The sequence below is a fragment of the Sorex araneus genome, chromosome 2 (genome assembly GCF_027595985.1).
Source record: "Sorex araneus isolate mSorAra2 chromosome 2, mSorAra2.pri, whole genome shotgun sequence".
NCBI classification, from domain to species: domain Eukaryota; kingdom Metazoa; phylum Chordata; class Mammalia; order Eulipotyphla; family Soricidae; genus Sorex; species Sorex araneus.
The window spans coordinates 345,081,040-345,107,858 of NC_073303.1; the positions used below are offsets into that span (position 1 = coordinate 345,081,040).

General features: G+C 38.5%; 1 protein-coding gene across 4 annotated transcripts in view; it reads left to right on the forward strand.

The window, feature by feature from the left end:
* The window catches only part of DTNA (dystrobrevin alpha), a 367,610-nt gene that overhangs the window by 283,748 nt on the left and 57,043 nt on the right, over positions 1-26,819 (forward strand). For all 4 annotated transcript variants that reach the window (XM_004606060.2, XM_055128332.1, XM_055128333.1 and 1 more), the window contains 6 exons: positions 367-452; positions 7,916-8,070; positions 13,712-13,817; positions 15,827-15,993; positions 20,728-20,852; positions 25,398-25,481. In XM_004606060.2, the coding sequence (XP_004606117.2) occupies positions 367-452; positions 7,916-8,070; positions 13,712-13,817; positions 15,827-15,993; positions 20,728-20,852; positions 25,398-25,481 (723 nt within the window). The remainder of the gene's footprint in view (positions 1-366; positions 453-7,915; positions 8,071-13,711; positions 13,818-15,826; positions 15,994-20,727; positions 20,853-25,397; positions 25,482-26,819) is intronic.

Genomic DNA, 26,819 nt, shown 5'->3' on the forward strand with positions numbered 1-26,819 from the left:
TTGTGCATAAAATTATTTTATGAAGCCAAAATTTAAATTATAGAAAACCAGGTTCTGTAATTAAATCCTGAGTTAGGTAGACATATTCCAGTGCTCACTTTGAGCAAGTGACATATTCAGAGAAATGTCTGAAGAGTCTGCTGTTCCTAAAAAAAAAAAAGGAATTGACATGTTGTGTGTTTTTTTTTTTGAGAAATGCGTGTTAAATTGTATTCATAACCTTTTCCAAATTGGATGTATTCACATAATGCCTGAAGCTACATTGTCCTATGATTTCTACAGAACAAAAAATGTCAGACCTCATTATTGAAGTTTCTCCAAATGACATTGTCTCTTTTTTTTTCTCCCCCTCTTATCATTGAACAGGGAAGGCCATGGTAAAATTTCAGTATTTGCTGTCAAAATGGCTTTAGCCACCTTGTGTGGAGGGAAGATCATGGACAAATTAAGATGTAAGTTACTTCTCTGGATCCCTCTGTGTTTATCTTTCCCATGTGCCAGGTTTTCTTCTCCCCATCCCTGTGGTAGCCCCCGCCCAGGTGTGTCTTTTCCTTGCTGCATTTGAGTCTTTTGAAGAACAATCTTCATTGATCTTTGGATTTTGTCATAGAAATATTTTCATAAGAAATGTTAATGATGGGGCTGGAGCCATAGCACGGCGGGTAGGGCATTTTCCTCACACGCAGTCGACCCCGGTTCAATTCCCAGCACTCAGGGGACCATATGGGATGCTGGGAATCCCCTGAGTGCTGCCAGGGGTAATTCCTGAGTGCAGAGCCAGGAGTAACCCCAGAGCATCACCAGGTGTGACCCAAAATGCAAAAAAAAAAAGAAATGTTAATAAAGTGACTAAGAATTATGGTTAAGTCTAGCCCATAGTGTATCATCAACTAGACTTCGCTATTGATGAGATTAACAAGTTCATGGGTCTGTTTGACGTTCCACTCCATGTATCCATCACCATAGGGGAACGACAGATATGTTAGACAACCTTCTTTTTTTTTTTTAAGGGAATTTGAGGTCAAAGTTCCTCTCACATTCCTCCACTCTTCTCAGTGCTACTCAAATTGCTGGGAACCTTGAATGTTCCGAAATCCACTTTACATGTGAGCACAAAGACCCAGGAGATGGAGAATTACCTAGACACTATTGAAAACATCATCTAAGCAGACTGAATGATTGTGGGCCTTTGATTGCCATAGCGTCATTGAATGTGATAGTTTTGTTTTTGTTTCTTGGGGGTCTTTGTTTTTTGTTTTGTTTTGACTTGGGGTCACGCTCCTTGATGCTCAGGGGTGTTTTTCTGGCTCTGCATTCAAGAATTACTCCTGACAGTGCTTGGGGGACTATATGGGGTGCTGGGCATTGAACCTGGATCAGTCACACTTGGGGGTTTTAGGTTCTCAGCCCAGCTGCATGACTCAGTTGCTGTGATTTCCTCTGGAAGTGATCTTGGGTTTCCTTCTTCATCTCAAATTTGGAAATGTTATTGGAGTTCTTCCTGGCTGCAACCTTGTGTAATCACAGCTTATTTTCTCTCCTGCTGTGTCTGTGTATCAGTTTCTGAGGGGGGACAAAATACCCTGCCCATTGTAATAATTTTGATTTCTTTTTTAACTAGAGAGAAACAAGGTAGTCTCAGGCTCAGGGCTGTGGCTCTGTGGTGGATCACTTTCCCTGCATGCACGAGACACACCCAAGCTAATCCCCTGCAACTCCCCATATTGCCAGGTATAATTCCTGACATTCCTGGTGTGATTCCCATTGGCACAACCAACCCCTCAACAGCAACAGAGACGTGGGTGTTTGTTTATTTTAGCAAAAGAAGCTGAGACTATGAGAGTTAAAGTAAAGGCATTGTGAGTGGGTGCCAGGATGCCAGCCGTTCTTGACAGCGGTGGTTCTCAGTATGTCTAGAATCACCACAGGGACTTTTTCAAACATAAACATCTGGCGCACATGCTCAGAACTTCTGATTCAATAGAAATTCTGGATTCGGATGAGGATTCTAAATTCTCATTAGGATGGAGATAGTGGGGTAAGAGCTTTTCGTTTCTAGCAAGATCAAAATGATGTACGTGTTATGGTTTTTGTTTTTGTTTCTTATGTTTTGTTTCGTCCTGTTTTTTTTGTGGTGTCGGAAATCAAAATCAAAACATCGCTCATGCCAGGCAAGTATTCTACCACTGACTGAGCTACCTCCCTGGCTCCTGGCTGCTATTTTAAAGGGGGATATGGGGAGGGGTGGCAGGGAATAAGTATTGAACCCTCTCCCTTGCTCTCAGTATTATGAATTTTGGTAATAATGCTGAATGAGAAAGCATTGTCAGGGACATTGGGGATTTCAGGCCCAGCTGCGTGACTCATTTGCTATGTTTTCCTATGGAAGTGATCTTGGGTTTCCTTCTCCATCTCAAATTTGGAAATTTTATTAGGGTTCCTCCTGGCTGCAGCCATCTATGATCACAGCCTGTTTTCTCTCCTGCTGTGTCTGTGTGTTTCCAAGGGGGGACATCTTGACTCTTGTTGCACTATCTGGGTTTAAAAAAAAAAAAAAGGAAGGTACAGAAGGTAGGGAAATTGTGTGTGTCTCTAAACACATACACACACACATATTTATATATAGAGAGAGAGCCTTTATTCCCTTAGAATGTCCCCAAACATGCACTAAGGAGATTCACATCATTGAACCTATAGAAAAATGAAAGGTACATAGAACCCCCCCCCCCCCGCCATAAACACACAGGAACTTCTCTGGAAAGCTGGAACTGCCAAATATATTCAGGAGTCAGAGAAACCCAAGTGGACCTTATGACAGTTGGTTTACTTTCTTTTTATTTAGCCTCAGCGATGTGGAAAATTAAAAACTTTCTACCTTAAGGCTCAATTGAGAGATAATAGCAAAATTAGAAGGTGGCGGAACCAATATCCTTTTATTAAAAAAAAAAAACAAAAAAAAACTTTATAGTGATCCAGGAGGCATTTCTGCCAGTGTTCGGCTCATAGGAGAAAGTTTAGTAAAATTAGCCATGACAGAGAAAGAAGTAATAGGGACCTTACTGGCTGGCCTTGGATTATAACTGGCCTCTTAGACCAAGAATATTAGATTATTAGCTAAACTAGATTAAAAATTTTTATTGGATAATTTCTTAATGTCATAAGAAATATTTCCAAATATTTGTCTGGATAAAAGGCTTCATAATAAATAGATCTGAAAACTAAATCTGTTTTCTCATAATCTTTTATGAACCAGGTTCTTTTTTACTGGGGGGGCAGGAGGGTGTTCACTAGTAGTGCCCAGAGGACCGCAGGGCCACTTCTGGAAACACACTAGCAGCAAGGCTAGATGTTTTAGTGTTTGGGCCCCATGATGCAGGGCTTCTCAGACCCTGCCTTGCTGGGCACCATTGGCAACATACATCCTGTTTTCAGAGACCACCAAGACCACCCCCAGCATTGATAACTATGGATGGAATAAACAAATATGGGCTATTCGAACCACTGGAAGCAATGGCTGGTTCTTGAACAGGACTTAAGTGTTTCCATCGTCTTTTTTCACTGGCTTGCATTTAATGCTAAAGCAGGCAAGGGAGAGGTCATTTTAATTATGACTGTAGTGCATAATAATAATAATAATGATAATAAAGTGAAAGGACAATGAATTTCTCAAGGTTGAGGGCCTTGTGTTTCCATTAACGCTTTCAAATTCATTCCAAGTCATTATACTAGTTAGGTTTTCCTTGCAATTTTTCCTGCTGTTAGGCATATGATGGATATTTAGTTTGTTCCACCTAGCACCTTAATTTTTGTTAAGCTAGAACAAGAATAATTGGCTGAAAATAAGTTAGAATTTCATTTATTTTAAATTTTTAGTTTAACATTATTATTATTGTTATTATTATTATTATTATTATTATTATTATCATTACTATTATTATTATCCCAGTTCCAGGGATCAAATAAGGACTTCACTCATGCAAGACTATCATTCAGAACTCTGCCACTGAGCCACATCTTTGGCCCTGTATATTAATTTTAAAAGCTAAAGCTGGTTTTTTTAATCACTTTAAAATCCATTCAATATTTCTAAGGAAATATTTTTGATCATTTTTGGTGAATTATTTATAACAAGAAATACAAAATAAATTATTTAGGGCTTGCTATTAGGGCAGGCTTGAGTGGTAGTTGGGAAAATTGGAAATAATGGTGCTGGAAGATATAATAATGGAAATATTGGAATTGGAATACTGATTGTAATAAATTATTGTGAACAACTTTTTTAAAATAAAATCCTAATAATTAAAAAGATGTTAAACCTTCCATTAAAAAAATATTCATCGAAGCCAAAGAGATAGTACAGCGGGTAGGGCATTTGCCTCACACACAGCTGACCCAGGTTCCATCCACAGCATCTCATAGGGTTCCCTGAGCACCGCCAGTAGTAATTCCTGAGTGCAGAGCCAGGAGGAACACCTGAGCATTTCTGGGTGTGACCCAAAAAGACCAAAAAAAGAAACCCATTAATGAGAATAACCATCCTATGTTTTACCAAAATTTTCAATAATTAAAAGAAGTCACGTGAGTCACAATACTCAGAGCCACTGGGATCCCCTTGCAGGTGCTGTGTTCCCAGGTGTGTGCCCAATCAACACAACCTTACCTGTAGGACACACCCCTAATTTTATCCTGAGTGATATAGTCTTCTGGTTCAATTGCTTTCGGTGTTATGATGTTATGTTTTAATGGTTTGGATACTTATTTATACATCCGCCTCTGTCTCCTGGAGAGTTCTACAGATCTCAATAAATTCTGAACCCAGTGCCATAACCCTGGAATGTCAAATGTTGCTCAAAAGCTGCTGGGAATGGTTTGTTTGCTTAGTTTAATAGACTAGCACTATGGCAAATGCCATGTGTTTGCAGAATTCCTCTCTGAACTACTTCTATCAGTATCTTCCTCCATGCCTACCCCCTGGGTAATGGTTTAAGTCACTCATCTGCCTTTACGCCTAACCTCCTTCAGACATCATATAAATTCCTTAGTGGAGCTTTCAAAGATCTTCATCCCTGTCTCACCTCCTGCCATGCTCTCATGTGCACCCGAGGTCCCTGGCACAGGGAACCAGTTAAAAACTCTTGAGTGCATCAGTCTGGGGTTTATCTCCATGTCTGTGTATGTCCTGATCTGTTCCTAATTTCTGACCAACCTCTCCCCACATTTTCCTTTATACTTGGCCTAGAAGCCAGCTGTGGAAAGAAATTTCTGACCTAATCTTCCTCTGGGAACCCTCTGATCTGCTGCGTCCTGTACACTCCATGGTTCCCATATTCACACCACTGCATTGTGGCATATGTCCTATGTAAACATGATGTATGTGTGTCTGCTATCATGATCAATAGACTGGGACCTCACAAAGGACAAGAAAAATTCCCTGATTTTTATGAATATTGATTATGAAACATGAGTACACATAAGATCGTGTAATCTAAGTTCGTTTTAATTGAAGGAACCAATGAATGACAATATAAATTTTTTTGTGTGTTTTTGTTTTGTTTCATTTTTGGTTTGGGGGTGACACACAGCGATGCTCATGGCTCATTCCTGGCTCTGCACTCAGGGATCACCCCTGGTTAGCACAGGTGATGCCATGGATCGAACCAGGGTCAACCAGGAAAATACCCTACCCGCTGCACTATTGCTCCAGCCCACAGAATATAAATTCTTGCAAAGTGTTTATCACCATATGGTACTCTAGGAAATGCAAAGGTATTTTAAAATAGGATTTGAAACTATATAGACCATTTCACAAGGAAGGCAGCACCTAAACATATAAGTGACTAGAAATATGATTTGAAATAAATCACTGTATCACTGTATCACTGTCACTGTCATCCTGTTGTTCATCGATTTGCTGGAGCAGGTGCCAGTAACGTCTCCATTTGTCCTAGCCCTGAGATTTTAGCAGCCTCTCTTTACTCATTTTTCCCAATGGTGCCACATTGGAGGCTCTTTCAGGGTCAGGGGAATGAGACCCATCATTGTTACTGTTTTTTGGCATATCGAATATGCCATGGGGAGCTTGCCAGGCTCTGCCGTGCAATGAAATTAATAGCAAATAATTATAGTAAAAACAACTAACATTTCAGGGCTAGAGCGATAGCACAGCGGTAGGGTGTTCACCTTTCACGCGGCCGACCTGTGTTTGATTCCTCTGCCCCTCTTGGAGAGCCTGGCAAGCTACCCGTGGCGTATTCGATATGCCAAAAACAGTAACAATAAGTCTCACAATGAGAGACGTTACTGGTGCCCGATCCAACAAATCGATGAGCAACGGGATGACAATGACAGTGACATTGTGCTTGCAGCAAAGCATTCATTAGTCTTCTACAACTGGAAAACTTAAGGATATATTTTTGAAATTATATAGTAATTTTTTGCTGTTACTGATTTTTCATCTGCTGTTAACAACTTAATATTTTGACTATTTATAATAAAATATGAGAAAAAGTTTACTAAGTGAACATTGTGACGATGCATGAGAACAACATTGATTTTGCTCTTCTGATAAAATGTCTATAGCCTAATAATGAATAAACTGAAGCAGAGCATAAATTCTTTGTAACTGAAGTATTTGAAAAAAAATACAAGCCAATTCACATTCTTTTTTTTTTTTTGCTTTTTTTTGGGGGGTCACACCTGGCGATGCACAGGGGTTACTCCTGGCTCTGCACTCAGGAATCACTCCCGGCGGTGCTCAGGGGACCATATGGGATGCTGGGAATCGAACCCGGGTCGGCCACGTGCAAGGCAAACGTCCTACCCGCTGTGCTATTGCTCCAGCCCCCCAATTCACATTCTTAAAGAGTAATCCAATAAAGGCCTGTAATATTCTTCACATTTGGCTGCAGTGTAAAAACAATATCCCCAGATTACATTTTGACCTTGAAAATTAAGCCTCAAATGAACAAGGCAGCACATTGAATGTACAGAAGTACAGCTAAGTGCAGCTAAGCTGGTCTGGCTACAATCTAGCATGGGGACTAAATAGTGAAGCCCAAAGTTCTAAAAGTGATTTTCACAGAGGAATTATAAATTCCCTAGGAAATTATGACATCAATATTCATAAAGTACACATAGTGGCAGAATCTGGAGATTAGAGGTTCAGTGACACCCACAGTCTCTAAGAATAATCTGAAATCCTGACTTTACTTCATTGATCATCCATAAGGTCAGGCTTCCTCTTCTCTGTATCAGTCAAAAGAACCTTCCCTGCAAATCAGCTCCTTCTACAGATGCATTATGGTTTCTAGAAATTTTTCTGCTTCTGTGGAAATTTAATCAAGTGTTTTTATGACATTCTTATCACCACCGTCTTTCATTTTCCAGTATCTTAAACCAAAACCCAGAAATGTTAGTGATAGGACTTAATCCTGTACTAAGTTCCTTCCTACATGAGGAGTTCCTTTTTCTTTCTCTTGTATTATCCAATAAACTTTTATACTAAAAAAAAAGTGTTAGTGATGATATAAATAGCATATTTTATTTTGTACTAAATTTTTCATTGTTTTTAAATAATAGCAGACTATTTCTCACACTTAGAAAAATTCCTCTCCGTGAGTTGCATGTGTGTTGATAATTGTTCTCAGAAAAATATATGATGTTCTCCTTTATTAAAAAAATGCTAATTTTACTCAAGTTACTGATTAATACCATCTTCTGTAATTGTCTGCAAAAACACCCAGAGAAAACACCATGCTGGGAGTATTTCAACATAAAAATTAGCCTTGATTCTTTCACAAAAATAATATACTTATTCTGTAACTTTGTGTTATTTGCAGAGCTATTTGTTGAACTATCTAAAATAGTGAGTAATGTTTATGCAATGACTATATATCTTTCCCTTTTCTCTCTACAGATATTTTCTCAATGATCTCTGACTCCAGTGGAGTGATGGTTTATGGGCGATATGATCAATTCCTGCGAGAAGTCCTTAAATTACCCACAGCAGTTTTTGAAGGTCCCTCATTTGGTTACACAGAACAGTCAGCTAGATCCTGTTTCTCTCAGCAGGTAGGGGAGAAGCCACGTGGAAGGAAGCATCTCTCAAAAGCAGTCACTTTCCTTCCATATGTTACACCACAGCATTGCTTAGAAAATTCTCCTGATGCACTGTCCTGTACCTTCCGTTTTCCTACAAATAACCTCAGAGCCAGCAACTAAGCTACACCCAGACAACAATTTTAGTAGCATTAATAAGTAATAATATTAGTGTTCATATAATGGCATGTTTATTCACCACCAGTCAGGCACAATACTGTATCTGTAGTTCTGTACTTCCATTTTCTGGTTGAACTGTTATAATAATCTTATGCCCTCTTAATCATCATCATCATCATCATCATCATCAATCATCATCATCATCATCACCATTGTTATAATTGCTGCACTGTGTGAAGGGACAAATTGCCACATAGTCTCACATGAAATACAAATCTGACCCAGCACCAAGTGTCAACAGTGATTAGCAAAGGAGGCAGGACTGAATCTGACTGTGTGCTACATCTGATCTACAAAGTCCAGAATGTAACAGATACAGCTCCCCAAACCACCCATGATTGACACATGAGCTTGATGAGCTATCCCTGCATGATACAGTTATACTTTACACATCTACAAATTGTTCACAATTTTAAAAATCCAAATTATGTTCTCAGAAGGATCTCTCGAGGGGTTCTGTCTTTTATTTTCATAAAATGATCCCTGTCCAGCCAATAAGATTCATCAGTCTGTTTACTCGTGATCTAGGAGAGACCAAAAGTGCCATGGGTGGTCATAGTGCTCCTGCGGGTCATGAATTTATGTAGAACATTAAATGAAGCCACATAAAGCATAAGGGAAAGAATGATTTAATGTGTTCAGTGCTACCTCTATTCCCATAGCATCTCACCCAGAGGAGACTTTATTACCCTTTCTTTCTCCCCGCCCCCCAGGCTCGCCTCAATGCCTTATCTCTGCCTTAAAACCACAGAACATTACTCTCTTAATTTCCCTAGAGATTTAGTGACATCAAAATGAATCCATTCATTTGAGCCTCTTTCAATCCAACTTCTTTACCCAAAGCTTCCCATCAATCATTAAGTCTTGTTGATTTTGATTTTACCTCTGAAACTTTTTCAGATTTCTTTTCCTTCCTATTACTTACTGTCTATCCTTGTATTAGGCTCCAAATTTGATCGCCCCATCTCTAGTTTTGTCTCTAAGTTTATAGGTTGTTTGGTTTATTGAATTCCCAGCTCCTTCAAAACTTCATCACAAAAAAATAGATGTTATGATATCCTCAAAATGCATTTCCCACACTAGAATAAAAACGCTCAGGGAGAAATAAAACCTCTGACCTTGCCTCTATGGCTATGCCACTTTCCTGCTTACAGCTTTCATTGCGCCCCCTACAGGATCAAGCAAGCTCCCTCTCCTACGAGTGCATTTGAGACCCCAAAAGTCCTCTCCGTCTCTGTCAGTCTCTTCACCCCTCCATGTCAATATTTTATATCCATTTCTCTAGCTCTAGCTCTAGTTGTGTATCTCCTTTCTCTCTTGACCAGTGTTATTTGTTCTTTATAAAAAATGCTGTCTGGTAAGTTCTTTCCATTTCCTGCCAACTCTTTTTTTCTTGCCCAAATTTTGCTTTCTTTTTTTTTTTTTTTTCGATTTTTGGGTCTCACCCGGCGATGCACAGGGGTTACTCCTGGCTTTGCACTCAGGAGTTACTCCTGGCGGTGCTCAGGGGACCATATGGGATGCTGGGGATCGAACCCGTGTCGGCCGCGTGCAAGGCAAACGCCCTACCCGCTGTGCTATCGCTCCAGCTCCCCAAATTTTACTTTCTTAAAAAAAAATTCACAAAAAGTTTCAAGTCTCCTCTCTAAGTTATCTTTTTTATTTTTAAAGTAAGGTAGTATCTTTGTCCTATTAAAGATGCTACACAAATGCTTACTCTAGTAAACTTTATTTAAGAATCAGGGGCTGGAGTGATAGCACAGCAGGTAGGGTGTTTGCCTTGCACGCAGCCGACCCGGGTTTGATTCCTGGGTTCGACCATCCCATATGGTCCCCTGAGTACTGCCAGGAGTAACGCCTGAGTGCAATGCCACACACTTGTGCATTGCCGGGTGTGACCCAAAAAGAAAAAATTGAAAAAAAAAAGTCAATGAGGTTTTTACTAAAATGAACTTAAAATAGTATCAATTATTTCAAAACAAAATCTACTAACCTAATATTTGTAACCACACTGTTTTACAGCATTTGCATGGGATTCTCATGGCTCTTTATATTTTCAGAGTGCTTTATAACTCACAAAGGAATAAGTTTAATTTATACCTTGCAATTACCTATGAACTAATGAGAGAAACAATTCATTTTTAAAAATATAAATGTTCATTACTAGTGAGAGCAGCGCGTGTTGTCTGATCTTTGATCTTTGACTTCAGTATGCTAATAACTACAAGTTATAAGTCTGCTTATAACTACAAGTGTACAAATAATCTCATCCAAAAAAATCATAACTACATGTTATATGGATATACTCTACAGAGAAACAAAAACAATTCTAATTTTTGCTGAATTCTTAGATATTAGATAGTTTATTGTAAAAATGTTAGCAGATTCTGATGTCTCCAGATATTTCTCTTTCAAAATTACTAGAATACAAGGACTCTGTTAACTTCATCGGGTCAGTTATTTTGAAAGAATTGTATATGATGTTGCCATTGCTCAAAATTCCTTTCAAAGTATCCTTTAAACTGGTCTACTATATCATCTTTGATATAGTATCAATGAGGAGAAATTTTTATATATTAAACGTAATATTATGATTTTATATAAGAGCAGAGAGTCTCTTGCCCTCATGCCTGGCTGTCTTCCCCAGGGCCCCTCAGAGGGGATGGGCTCCAGCTTCCCTCCCCACCCTGAGCAGAGCTCCCGGTGGCTGAAGACCACCGGAACCTAGTTACAGCCATGCTCGAGGCCCCTCTCCACACGTTTGGACAGGCCTCACGCATGAAGGTACCAGCAGAGGAACCCAGGTGTGTGTAATTCCATCAACGGCCAATATCCAGAGACTTAAAAGCAAGCTCCCAGAAGCACGCAGCCACCAACCAGCCACAAGATATCTTGTAGCCTACTTCTCCCTCTGGGAGAAACTGGCAAGCTTCTGAGAGTTTCCTGCCCACATGGGACAGCCTTGCAAGCTTCCCGTGGTGTATTCATATGCTAAATCCAGTAACAAGCTGGATCTCATTCCTCAGACCCTGAAAGTGCCTCCAGTGGGAGGGCCGAGCCAAGAGAGACTTCTAAGATCTCAGGGAAAGGACGAATGGAGAGGTTACTGAGCCTGCTCAAGAAATCGATGATTAACGGGGATTTCATGATTCGTGATTTGAAAATCATAATAACATTTTTGAAATTTCTAGGAGTGATTTTTAGCTAGTCTGATGAAAATTAAAAATGGAAAGGAATACTCGTAATATAAAGAGAGGCAGTACAAATATAAATAATAAGATTTTACCTTTGACTTCTATAAAAAAGACTAACTGCAGATTTAATTATGAAATTCCAAAATTGTTGGAATCACTTGATTGGAAAAGTATGAACTATTTATTTCAGGGCCATAGAGATAGGATAGCAGGTAAGCTATTTGCTTTGTATCCAACTGATCGAGTTTTGATCTCTGGCACCCCATATGATTCTCTGAGCCTCCAGAAGTGATCACTGGGCACAGAGCCATATGTCCTGAACACAGCCAAGTATAGTCCAATCCCCAAAAAATGCTTATTCTTAGGATGGAGTATATAGATAGTATATAGAACTGGCCACTTGCCTTGCATGCTGCCAATCTGGGTTTGATTCCTAGCATCCCATAGTCTTCCAGACCTACCAGGAGCAAGGAGCCAGGAGTAAGCCATGAGCATCACCAAGTGTGACCCAAACACTAAAAAATTGCAAAAAATGCTTGCTCTTTACTCATAACTTACATAATAAGTATTTCTAATAACATCTCAATTTACAAAAAGTTGCTACTCTGAGAAAAGTCTAAAATTGTGATTATTTGTTGATAAAAAATAAGATTAATTAATGAGTACCAAAATAAGTGTCTGTGATTTACAAGGACTAGTGTAAGGTATAGACCTATAAAAGCCATATAGCACTTCAGAACTGTTTTATCTTAAAAAGTTAAGCATCCCATCTGCCTTGATATTCCACATTTTACAGAAAATACTTATTTTTATATAAAATATAACTTTTGTCATTAATATTATTAAAATACCTTGTATGGAAGCAACTTTCTACTTTGCTCATTTTTTAAAGAAACAGATAAAAAGGAATTTCTTTTTTTATTTCATATCAGACAAGACCAGGATAGAAGGATACAGAAGTAGGTACATGAGAGGAAACACAAAAAGGAAAATAGAGAATTTTGAAAAAAGGAATAATTTAGAATATTCCATGTGAGCAGAGAAGAATCATGCCCTACTACTGGGTTTCCCTCCGAATCCTGCAGAGTAAAATTATTTACATTAGCCCAAAAATGGTGGGACATTGAGAACGTTTGCAAGTGAGTCTACAAATTTAGAATATTGATAGCGGGGGTATAATGCAATGCATCACACTCTTGAGGAAGCATTTGTGGAAATGTCTCTTCCTAATTTTTTTCATGGCAGGAGGGAGACTGGGGACATATGTGATGCGAAATATACACTGGTAGATGGATGTGTGTTGGAACATTGTATGACTAAAGACCAACCATTAACTGCTTTGTAACTGTGTATCTCACGATAATTCAATAAAATAAAGGAGTGTAAAGACAGCCTGAACATTAAGATACAGAAGTTGAAGACATATTTGCTTGTGAATTTTCTGAAACAAAATATTATTTAGAAATAAATTTCAACAACTTAGGGATAAGTTTGCAAGTAAGATTGTTAGTTCAAAATAAATATTTGGGGAAAATATCAGAAAGATGGCTCTCATAAGGCCTGAAATGTATGCATGAGAGAGAGAGAGAGAGAGAGGGGGGGGGGGGAGAAGAAAAGTGCCTGCCATAGTAGCAGGCTTGGGGCAAGGGCGGGGCGAAGGCAGGAAAGAAATGGGGATCGTCGGTAATGAAAAAATTACACTGGTGAAGGGACAGGTGTTGGAACATTACATGACTGAAATCTGATCATGAACAGCTTTGTAAATGTGTTTATCACTGTGATTCAATTAAAAAAAATGAAGAATCTAGAAGGAAGGAAGGAAGGAAGGAAGGAAGGAAGGAAGGAAGGAAGGAAGGAAGGAAGGAAGGAAGGAAGGAAGGAAGGAAGGAAGGAAGGAAGGAAGGAAGGACACTTTTCTATGAACCTAAAGTAAAAATGAGATAAAGTTAGACACTTTAAAATAAAATCTCTAAACTGACTAAATATCAATCAATCAATGAAAGTGCTGCTCTGAGAATTGGTTTTTCTCCTTGGTACTGAAACGTACTCCGCTACCTTGGAGATCATCCAGTTCTCTTTGTTTCCATATGAAACAGGATCAAGTTTCCAAGTTTACTTCTTCATATATTAGAAGTTAACTGAATACCGTGTTCTTAAGTCCCACATATTTCCAACATGGGTTGATTTAAGAGTCTTCTTTGATGTAAATATGTCTGTTTTTTATGTGTTTATTATTGTAGAAAAAAGTGACGTTAAATGGTTTCCTGGACACGCTCATGTCAGATCCTCCCCCACAGTGTCTGGTTTGGCTGCCCCTTCTCCATCGACTGGCCAATGTAGAAAATGGTAAGTAGTTACTACTGAGCAAAGACCAATCTTGCTCCCAATGATGTTATTTGGATCAAGCCATAAAGTCTATAGTTTATAAGCCAAGGTCACTATTTTCGGGAAGTCTATTATTAGTCCTGAGTTTGGTTTAGTCCTGAGTCTCTCTGGTTATTTAGAGGCACTCTGCAAAATCAAGAGTAAATCAGACTCGCTGAATTCCATTCTGTATGTCTCAGATACAAGTCAGGGGTAACTATAGCTTAGTACAACAGAAGGATCTCAGTAGGAATGTGATATTTCTTAATAAGTATTTTCTGTCTGAATTTCTGATAATGGAATATATGGTATTGACTATTCCCTCTTAGGCACATGGGGTATGGTAAGAGGACATAGGAAAGAATGAGGTGATAGAACCTGGCTGGATTTTAATGAAATGCTCCAGATCCTTAGCTTGTACTGGATGCAATTCTGTAAAAGATAAGATTAATGAAAGTCTTATAACATGCTTTTAAAATAAAAGCCAGATTTCTGGAATGGAAGAAATTGCCATTGGCATACTTAAATTAAATATAAAACAGAGTTCAGAACAAGGTCTTAGGAAATTTAAGCGTGGAGCAATTCAGTATCTCCACTTAATTTTAGATTTTCTTATTATTTAATTTAGCCTGATATTTCTTAAAACTTAGCTAGAAAATGATTTATGCTGCATCTCTTACTAGAAGCTTAACTTCTTTACATTTGTTCTTAAATATTCATTGGGGCTAAAGGTAGCTTAATTTTAGTTTCCGCTTAGAATTATAAGCACTAGTCTTTATAATCTCTTTTAACTAGAAGTTATCCATTTCTCCTCTTGTGCTTAAAAGCATTTTTCCCCTTTTTTCCTTTGCTTAAGAACATTTAAAGAACAAACCTGCTAGCATCCCTGTAATCACTACCAATGATAAACAATTTTTATACTAATTTTCAGAAGCCAAGAAAGCAGCCAAGTTCTGGACCATGCAGGATGCCTTCGTGGCTCTGCTCACAGGCTAGTCATTTTCCAGTCACGAAGTTCCCATTTTATTCTTTCTCTCTGTGTTTCCCAATGAAGATCAGTGTCTTAGACCCCGTCCCAAAACAGTTGTTCCTAGACTGAAGTGCCAACCCCCACCCCCAACCTTTCCTGAGACTTTCCTGAGACATAAAAGGGTAACAGCGCATCCAGAGCTAGTTATGGTTTTGTGCCTACAATTAATTCCTTATCTTTTTAAAATTATTACCTTATTTTTCTTGACTGATGAGCCAGAAGACAACTTTATCAGAAACATTTATTAACAACAATTGTTTTTTAATATCTTCAGCTCATAGTAATTTGATAATTACTTAGATTTAATCATTGGCTGGCTTTGGATATCAAACGTTTTACATTCCTGCTTTCTAATTCAGATTCCTTATTTAAAAAAATAAAGAAGTTGCATATCCTTTGAACTATCTACTAGTATAGAACTGTATTTGGATCCCTTATACATGTCTTTAGGGCCAATCCACTTTTTTCACAGGAATGAAAAAATCGTTAGCTGGAAGCTCTGGCGCTAGCAGAAACTCATTAGCAATCCTTTTTTTTTCATATGTAGCTTAATACTCTTACTCTACAGCTTGTTGTTTGCCTATTGAACTGTTGTGTGCTTATCCATTGTGCTTCTGAGTATTCCAGTGAATGCCGCTGGTTTCCTGAGACAGAGAGTCATTTTACAAAAAAGATTCAGTTTTGGTCATTATGTTCTTACAGGGTAAGAGATGGGAATAGAGCAAACAGAGTCATAAAGGTTTCTTCTTTAAGAATACCTGTCCTCTGTCCTTTTTCATGTCTTCTACATGCTTGACAAATGTCATGGGATTTCAGGCATCCCCATAAAGCTTCCCTTCTGAAATTGATCTGAAACCATGACACCCAGCAGAAAAGTGCATTTGCAGCTAGGTCGGATTTTTCTATATTCTGGCTCATACTTTGTTTTCTTATTTCCATTTACAACCCTCCCTCACGTCAGTTTTCCATCCAGTTGAGTGTTCCTACTGCCACAGCGAAAGCATGATGGGATTTCGCTACCGATGCCAGCAGTGTCACAATTACCAGCTCTGTCAGGATTGCTTCTGGAGGGGTCATGCCGGCGGTTCCCATAGCAACCAGCACCAAATGAAGGAGTACACCTCATGGGTAAGGCAAGCTCCAGGCAATATTTGGATGTGTGTCTGCATCATCCTCAGTGCTAGGGTTCATACAGACTAGTGATGTCACAGAGTTAGGGGCAAATTTCCCTAATACTTCACCATGGCTTCCTTCCTCTCCGCTTTACACCCAGACTTCCCAGGAACTGTTACTTACCTTATGTGAATCCAAAGTAGCTACTTAAGATTTAAAATAAGGAAGACTCAATCTGTATTACGTCTTGGAATATAGGTATTCCCTATATTCCAAGGTTTAGGTAATAGCTAAATATCAGGGATTGAAGAGATAGTACAGTGGGTAAGGCATGTGTCTAGCACACACCCAACCTGGTGTGACCACACATGGTCCCCAGAGCAAGAAATGATCCCATGAGCAGAGCCAGGAATAACCCTGAGGATTCCCAAGTATGGCACAAACCCCAAAGCCAAACAAATAAATAAACATCAAGCACTTTTTCTCACGTAATCTGACTTTCAGGTAAGTTAGGTTTCTTCCTCCCAAGTTTTGTTTTCCCTTTTGAGAGGCTGAGAATTGCTTAGACATTATTGTTACTTTCTTTTCTTAGACTGTGACATTCTCTCAAGTGCATAACTGGAACTTAGAGGGAAGACTTATAACAGGGAGGGCTGACTGAGGCTCTCTACTGTTTTTTTGGGGTAGAGAGAGAGAATGGTTATATTAGCAAATCATATTTTTATGAACAATGTGTGACCAACTGGCTAACACTGACCTGGAACTGTCCATTTAAGGGATATCTAGAGTGTGTGGCTCTGGGTCCATGGGAAGAATTTGAGACTCTCCGTGAGCTGGCTGTTCAAGTGATTTATGGTTTTCTATTTTCTTTTTTAAAACTGGGTTTTTAAAGTTTGTTTTTTAGAAAATGTTTTTAGAAGTTAACATGCACAATAGAAAATGGGGGATAAAACAAGAAGCAGAGAACATAGTCATACACAATTACACGCAGTAATGTCTGACGTGTCCTTCTAGGTTCTGTTACCTACAGAATTAAACATCCATTGTTTTATTAAGATAATATGTCATGCTTCTTTATTTACCATGAATATTTATCATTTCAAGGTATCAAAACTATGCAAGTCTTTGGTAAATGGGAACATATAACACCAACTCAATCTGGATGGAAAAAATTTAATCCAGCCGTTCTTGGCAATGAGATGGCAGCAAGGCCTCTAGATAAAGATATTGGCATGGTTACAATTAAAATACTGCATTGCCTGTAATGTTCAAGTGAAAATGAGACAAAGCAACCCAGTAAAAAAATGTCAGCTTCTAAGAGAATTTATTATCCAATCCATACTAGTAAAATGTTAGCAAGGAGGCCAAGTGCTAATGAAGTAACTACACTGTGTTCCTACATGCAACCAGAGACTCACACACACCAACTAGCAAAATCCAATGTGACCTGTAATAGCCTCTTCTTCCACAAGTCCTTCTGTCCCTCTGTTGCCAGCTGCAGAAACAAGGCTTATATTTTATGACTCAGGTATAATTCTACAAGTTTATGTCAAAGACGCTCCTTTTCTGTTATTCATAGCAGAGACATATGCAGATTGGGTTAATTCACTAGTTCTACTTTTTGTCATACATTGTCACCTGAGGACATCTGAAAGCTTAAATGTTGCAAAAGTAATCAGTAAAACTTGTCCACAATAAATAGGAGTACTTAACAAAAGTACACGTCTAGACCTACAGTTGTAATCTAGACTGTCTTTTGGCCAAATTACTAACAGAGCTCTTTCCTTCACCCTTCCTCTTCCTTCTGCACCATTTCAGTGACCAAATACAGGTCTGTCTTCTGGGCAAACCTTATTAATCCACCTCTTAGAGCAAGATGTGGTCCTCTACTTAGTCAAATGCCTTGTGGTTTTCTAATATCTCCCAGTTAAACTAAAATGTCAATTCTAATGCTGTTGCTCTTATTCTGAAACTATTGTTCCATATATGGGTAGATTATGTGATGATGCACTATCATCCCTGCCAACCTGACTTAGAACAGTTGTATCACTGAAAATGGAATTGTTGCCTATTTTTTATCCTTTTAACCTATAGACTTTACTTAATAGGTGACTTGTTCCTTTTTTCCATACTGTGCATTTTAATCAAGATGTTCTTTCTATAAGTTCCTGGTGGGATTGGATGTTCCATGTAAATATATCGACTTTTCAGCACCTATGATACCTCAAGTTATAGTTCATCACTGAATTCTTCTTACCACTTCATATGCCACCTCTCACTGTTGGTTATGTCCTGAGCTGAGAACGGATATAATAGTACAGATTATGAAATACAATGAATGTAGGCATTAACAAAAATTCTCTTTTCTTGTTGTCAACATATTACCAGTTTTATAACTTGTTTTATCCCAAATCTTTGGGAGCTGGTGTTTGAAGACTAATCATTTTGAATAGTTGTTTTGCGTAATGTCAGATAAGGAACCTATTTCTTTGAGATTATAGGTTCTAAAATTATATGGCAAAGTGATGTCTTTACCCTAGGATCATGAGGTCCTTAGTTTTAACAGGGTGAAGAGTGATGGTGGCTGGTCTTTGAAGCATTCTCAATAGTATGTCTCCTAGAAAAATCCCAAGAACTTCTTGAACAATATTAATATTACTTAACTTTTAAGGGGGCAGCTCTTGGGGGCCCTGGTGAAAGCTACCTGGTGATTCTGGGGGTAGCCAGGGGTGGGGTGGAGGAAGCAGTGCCAGGAATCTAACTTGAGACCTCGAACATGTATGGCATGTGCTGTGACCATTTAAGCTAACTCCCCAATCCCTTTTTAAATTAAAATATAGTTCACTTTATTATATTGCCAGCTATAGCTAAGGCGCTAAGTATAAAGCAAAGGAACAAACTATAGAAGACTTCACATGAAAAGGAAAACTTAGGCACAAATTTATAATAAGTGATAGATTCTTTTTCTTTTTTAAATTTTTGTGGTGAAGCAAGAAAGTTTTTATTGACACTTATTTAGAAAGATGTGAGGGGAAAGAATGGAAAAGTACATGTCCAAGAGGGAACACTGGTTTCTCCACAGTGGAAAGAGACAAGTTAAAAAAAAAAAAAGAGAGAGAGAGAAGTAAGCAAGATATGTTCAAGGGAGAACACGGGCTTGACGAGCCCATAGTGAGTGATAGAATTTATTCTTTGATAAATTTGGTTGTATAATTTCAAGAAACATTCCACTTGTCTAAATGAAAAAGGTGCATGATGCTTTGAAAGGAGCATGAATTTTTCATTTCAAGAACTCATATTGAAATTTCACTTTGCTTTTAATTGCATGTATTCTGCCACACTAAGGTGTGCAAACATATCTTGCCACCGGGGTTCCTGCAAACCTTTCTCATCTTCTTTATTCCACTCCTATCCCCTCCCAAGCCATTTTATGTTCTTTAGGAGAAACAATCCTTCTAGAACCAGGTTTGAACCTGTCACTCTGATTTAAACTCTTCATTGTCTCCCTTTGTATGTAAGCGAAAGACCTGAATCTCTGAAGTGACAGATAAAAATTTAAATAGTCTCCCTCCTACTCACCTCTCTTCCCTTTGCAGTCAGTTTCCTTCATCTAGAATTACTTTCTGAAGTCCCGGAGTTTTTGTCAGGAGGACTCCCACTGGCCCATTAAGTCTATGCTATTCACAATGCCTGTGTCCATTATCCCAGCCCTTGCTGACAGGAAGCAGCAGAAGGCAGGTTCTGGTGGGTTGTTCCAGCACTCTACTCCCATCATTGAACAAACTGCCTGACTTAGTCGTCAATTATGTTATAAAATAAGGAATAAATGAGTGAATAGCACTTCACCTGATAAAATGTTAATTGCTCTCACTTCTACTTTCTTTTTTCCTTTTTGCATTTTAAAATATTTTTTTATTTAGACACCATGATTTATATTTGTGTCATGCTAGATTGTCAGGCACACAATGTACCAACATCAGTCCCACCACCATTATTAACTTTCCTTCACCAATATCCCTAGATTACCTTTTCCCACACATACAACCTACCTCCTTGACAGACACATTTTTAACATTAGTTATTGTATTGTGGGTCTTTTGCTTCAATATTGACAGCTCTGTGGTTAAAATATAAACATACTTTACCTCTACACCACTAATGGTGCCCAGGACCCCATGATCCTGGTCCCTGTTAGCTTGTATCTGCTTCTTCTTATTCCTTCCTCCATTTCTATTCTTACTTGTTTTTCATTACTTTGATCTAGTATCAAGGGTTTGCATCACTTTGTTATCTTGTGTTCTTTTGCCATGTTATTTTATATGCCAACAGATAGTGAAATCATTTGGTGTTTGACCTTTTCCTTCTGATTTACTTCACTTTAAATAATATCCTCCAGTCCCATCCAAGTTGCAGCGACTTGCATGATTTCATCATTCCTTGGGACTGCATAATATTCCATTGTTTCTATAGACCACACCTTCATTATCTGCTCATCTGTCACTAGACACCTAGATTAATTCCATATCCTAGCCATTGTACTATTGCAGTGAATAATAGTATATATGTGTGTATATATATATAATATATATATTTCCTGTGCATATATCCTTTTGAATGAATGTTTTTGTGTTTGTGTTTGGGGGGTAGATACTGAGAAGCCAGATTCTGGGCAGTATGGAAGCCCTGTTCTTCTCACTTCTATTTTCTTTTCTTTTCTTTTTCTTTCTATTTCCTTCTTCTTCTTTTCAGAAATCACCTGCTAAGAAGTTAACGAATGCATTAAGCAAGTCTCTAAGCTGTGCTTCCAGCCGTGAGCCTTTGCACCCCATGTTCCCTGACCAGCCTGAGAAACCACTCAACCTGGCCCACATTGTGTGAGTAACTCTTCCTTCCAAATGAGAGCTGGTTTTTTTTTATAGATACATTTCCAGATCTGTACAAAGGCAATTTCATATCATTTGACAAGGATGACAGTTTTAATTCAAAAGACTGAAAGCCATATCATAATTTTTTCCTATAGTGGTAGGTATATAATACTTTTGCCAGGATGGGGTGAAGGGTGTAGTACAAATTATATAAATCAACTGGGTGGAAAACATAAGAAAGCATACTTATAAAATGGAGATGCTAGTGGAGTATTACCATGGTGACGGGTCAAGCACATTGTACTTTAATGTCCTGTGGGCTTTGAGTTCCAAATATAAAAACATTTTTATTTGTCTAGAGATAGTAATCTGAAAGACACCAGCAAGGCTAGGAGTTGCTGCTGTTTGATCTCAACCTCTATGACTTAAAAAGAAAAAAAGAATCATGGTTTGTGCAAGGGGAGGTTGAAGAGAGGCGGGGGGGGGGTGGGAAAATTCAGCACATCCTCCAAAAACGGACATTAAACACTGTGGGCTTGGGGGCATAATTCAGTGAGAGAGCACATGCCTTGAGTGCATGAGGCCACATGGTCCCTGGCCCTGGGAGACCCAAGGAGCACCGCATCCTCTAGCCCTAGCACTGAACCATGAATTGCTGTGAGTGGTCCCAGTGAACATAGCTTAAGAGGACCCCTTTCTCCTTGCCCCCAAAAAGTGTGCTTTGTATAGATACTCTTAGCATCAGTTTACTCCAATGTTGCTTTTAGAATTCTCTCCCGTATATACTTAAAAATCCTGCTATTGGTGCTGAACTAAGCCCTATTGGCGCTAAACTATGCCCCCAAAGGAATAATGTAGGAAACTAGAGAGATAAGGTGCTTGGTTTGCATGCTACCCATCCAGGTTTGATTCTTGGTATCACACCTGGTCTCGCAAGCCCCAACAGGAGTGATCCCTGAGCACAGAACCAGAAGTAATCTCGATTACACTGGGTGTGGCCCCCCAAACCAAAATCCAAAACCCAAAAAATAGCTAATGTAAACCAATCCTGTAGAATGTGCTTATCTTATTTTTGGAACTTTTTTCCTAAATCCGAACCTTAAAATAAACCAAGGAAAAATAAATCTGAGTGTCCCGAAGGGCCCATGGCTTGCAGAAGTGACCTCATATGACTGTTTTAAGTTCCCAGCTCCCCTCCCCAGAGCCAGAGAACACTGAGTCATTAATAAATGAACGAAACCAAATTCTGTGCTGCTTTTTGAGCTAATCTCTAAGGCAGTAAGAACCTAACCAGTAGAGCCACATTCAATTCAGTCTGTGAAGTACCTGGTAGAGGGGGGGCAATGAATTCTCAGGGCTGGCCCTGAGAACTTTGCAGTGAAATGGAAGGAAACCACTGCCCCAACTCTGAGACAGAACTAGGAGATGAGGCCACATCAGTGACTGTCACACTGCAGAGGTCCCCAGCACAGGACTTTGTACTCAATGTTCAGACCTCTGTGTGTGTGTGTGTGCTTGCAAGTTATTATCTAATGGGTAAAAAATAATAATTTAGCCTTATAGTAGCAATAGGATGCTATTTATTTATCACTGGACTCAGGGGCAGTATCTGCCCAGTTTGGGTTCCACAAAGAGTTTCAGGATTCCTTTAAAATTTGAGATACCATGTACCTGAGAAAAGTTTCAGACATTTATTATATTTTCAAAATAATCCAGAATCAAAATATATCAGAATCAAAATACTGATCTACACTCTCATAATATATTTTTTTTCAGGGTGAAGGTCTTTATTCTCCCCCAGGCCCTCTCAGGCAGTACCCAGATCCCTGGGACCACATCTAGAGATATTCAGCATGGTTGCACAAGCCAGCTCGTGCAATGTTCTGGCCCACAAATGCAAAACTTCTCAGGCCTTGCGGTGCTGGGGCCCATCAGAGCTCTCATAAAGGATTGTATGAAGGGTCAAACAATGACCAGGGGCACCCACAAGTGCTTTAGTCCTTTGAGCTATTTCCCTGGCCCCAGGGTCTTAATTTTAGAATGCACATTGTACAAAGTGTTTCTCACTGTTGAAATGAAAAGTAAGAAATTCTAGATGCAAAATGACCAGTGTTTCAAAACCATTTTTTTCAACAGTTATTTTGAGGCTTTTTTCTCTACTTGTTTCTTCCTTCAAATACAATTGCTTTGCACATATGTTCATGTAGTTTGGCTGTCAGGTGGGAGGGAGGAAATTTTGTAAATTTAAATAAGTTGTTCATGGAGCTATTATAAATTATAGCTAAAGGTTATTAGGTGGTGACATTTTGGTATTTGGGCATTTATTCTTAACTATTGTACTGATTACAACTATGACCATGATTAAGTCTGTATTCTATTCCATTTTTTGCTGCCTAAAGTGATACTTGGTAAGTAGTTCAGCAGCCCCCAGGTACTTCTATAGACATTGTTCTAACTTTAAGTGATTCTGAGACACAACTGAGTGATATGAAATTAGTTTACAACAAATTCTGCCTTAAGCTAAACACAAGAGTAGTTCTCATGTCCAGAGTGAACGCTTTGCACAAAGTTTTATCTTTTTCTGTGGAACTATTTATTTTTTATAAGTATAAGTGTATTTGATCTTGGAGAATGATAGAATATTTAGTTCCTTTGAAAATCACTATGCAATGTCCAGTTACATATTTAGGGTCCAAAATTCAACAGGACCGTAATAAACTTTTGACATTTACTGAAAAACAACAATTTGGGAGGCCAGAGCGACAGTACAGCGGTTAGGGCATTTTCCTTTCACAAAGCCAACCCAGGTTCAATTCCCAGCATTTCATATGGTCCCCCAAATAACCCCAGGAGTAACTTCTGAGTGCAGAGCCAAGAGTAACCTCTGAGCAATGCTGGCTGTGACCCCAAAAAGCGAAAAAAAAAAAGAAACAGCAATTTAAATTTTTCAGGAACAAAGTTCAGTAAACTTGGCAGACCAGTTAAAAACATTCTGGATCCCCTTGATTTTTAATTTCCTAGAGATAGAGATAGAGAAATTCCTAGAGATAGAGAAAGTCAAAGATAGGAAGATTTTACAAAAATACAAATTAAAACCAGACATATGGTTCAGTTTTAGTATTTTCAACTTTTTCAGAAGTCACAATGAGAATATTTCAATTTGTTCATTGTTTTAAAATCTGATGTGCCTAGCTTCAAATTTCACAGAAGCCATACCTGTGAAGTTTAGCACCCTTCACATAATGGAAAGATGTTCAACAAAAAATCATTTTAAACAAGTCTCATATATCAAAAAAATAGCACAGATAAATCATATGAAAGTCTGTTTTCAAAACTTTGATATATTTATAGTGAATAAAATTTATATACTATTTTGATCTCACCCCCTAAAATAGTAGGTCTTTAAAATCTTAGAACACAGTATCATGTATTAAAAGCCAAAAATTTACATAGAATTTTTAATGCTATGTTAATATTTTAAAACATGAGTCGTGTCATGTCCATTCTATGACCAACTCTAGCTCCCAAAGAAAAACTAAGCAATTGAAAACTTGTCTTTTTTACGAAAGCAAAACAAATACAGTAGGTCACTGTAATTGATAGTCTTCAAAATAGTTTTCAAAAATGCTGCACTGTCAAATTCAAAAATAGAATTGTAGTGAAACCAAAATTTTCCCTAAGAATTATACTCTCATCATCAGTCTTCTGAAATCTGAAGTCTATCATCTCATCATGAGATAACTTTTGGTGAACCTAAACTATAAAACTGGTTGGAGATGAGACAGGAATATTAGCTGGTTGTTTTATCTGAACTAAGCAGTCAAGAAAAAAGGCAAAATAAGGCTGAAATGCATAATAAGGCAGGGAATAGCAGGCCAAATACAACTGGTATTTCAGATCATGGATAATCCAAAGAAATATAAAATTTCTCTTTCTAGTTTGGGGAAAAGGTGGAGATTATAGGATACTTGGCCTGTGTGCCCATTTATATGGTTTATCCACACAACAGAAGGTCTTATAATCCTTGCATTGTTCATTTATTACGTCTTAGAACCAAGAGCAAATTTGCTTCAATGTGAATTTGCAAGTGGGTCCTTCCAAACTTGTCATCTTGGAAGATAGATATCATCATCATGAGGAACTGAGAAGGAAATTTCCAAATCCTCAGGAATCTTCCTTTCACCCCTCCCCAAAGAAAGTTTATTCTCATTGTCATTAAGTTTTCAAGACCTTTCCTTTTATATGGCAGTAGTAATAGGCTGCTTCAAAACACTTGTGCCATCAGATTCTGACTCAATGAAACGCCAAGACTTAAAACAAATGCTTAAACATTCCTGTAGTGTTCAGAGATTTTCCTCCTAAAATTTAAGCAGAGATTCTGTGTTCTAAGGAAAATGTATCTTTTCAGAATTTAAAGAATTTAATTGAAAAACAGAAAGTTTACTTCTGAGCGAGGGAGGATAGAACTGTGACCTTCCCTGCTCCTTTTCTTGAGGAATGGTGGAAAGTTTTTAACTCGTTGACTTAACTTTCCATCTCCTCGGTTCTTTGTAGGCCTCCCAGACCTGTAACCAGCATGAATGACACCTTGTTCTCTCACTCCGTCCCCTCCTCAGGAAGTCCTTTCATTACCAGGAGGTAAGTCCAATCCCACTATAAAATAAATCCTCTCTGGGCTATAGACATAGCTCAGTGGACTTGAACGCATGCTTTGCATGTGGGAGGCCTGGGTTTGTTTGAGAAAGACTCATTCTAGTGTAAACCAAATGCAGAAGATTATTGTTGGAGACTACTTTGAAAATTTCTGTCACGGTTTTTCAGTTGCATTGTTCTGGATGTATTTGATGACAGCTGGGATGGCTTTTGGGATTAACATCTCTTCTGTAAACTTCAATCTACCCAAACTACAAATACAAGGGATATTTAAACTTACTGCTAGCACACAGGCATGGTCTCTTTGAGAGAGACACTTTGACAGCACTGGTCCATGGACCTCTCATAATATAAAATTCCTGTATATATTTAAAAAAAAAACTTTTTGGTTTTGGTCTTTGAGCCAAAGCAGTGCCCATAGCTTACTCCTGGCTCTGTGCTCAGGGATCACTCCTGGCGAGGACCTGGGGTGACCGTATGAGAAGTCAGGGATCACACCTCAGCTTCATGCAAGGCAAAAAGACCCTGACCCACTGTACTATCTCCCTGGCCCACAAGGACCCTCGTTTTGGTAAACTCTGAAGTTCCTTCCTGAGGCTAGAGGTGGAAGATCAGACTTGGAAATGCAGCTTCACATAAGAAATTTTATGGATAATAAGAACTTTTAGAAAATCTATATGCATGTCATCTTTTGCACAAGATCCACTCCCACGCGAGCAAAGAACAAGTGAAGCAAATGAAAGCTAGCATGATAAATATGTAGGAGTTAAGAGGTGCTCCAAATCTTTTGATCAAATATCATGAGAAAAGCACCAGAAATTTACTTTATAAATATATGGAGGAGGCTTGCAGGAAATCAGACACAAGGTAAGAAAAATTGATGTGAGTCACTGAACATAAGATTTCAAATGCCTTTCACAGGAAAAATCCTCATGTTTCACATGAAGAACATAATCAGTATTTTCCCTCAGGTTTCTAAGACATCAATTTCACTGTAATATCCTGGCACATTTTCATAAGGATTTGAAGACACTGAAACTCAAAACACTGCAGATTTTTCCCCTTAAGCACCCACGTTTGCCCATTGGCAGGAATTTGAAATGAAGATATAATTGTAATTAGTAGAATAAACAAAATGGGATTGTTCATGGTGTTTCTTTCATATAATTTAAGCAAGTACAATTAGGAGGGAATGGAACTATAGAAGATTCACAGTGAAATAGTGTAGCTCTTCAGTGTGTCTTTTTTGGCACTCCCTTCCAGAATCCCCAGCGAATTCCGCCATCTTTCTTAAAGCAAAACCATGAACTTCAGAATCTATAA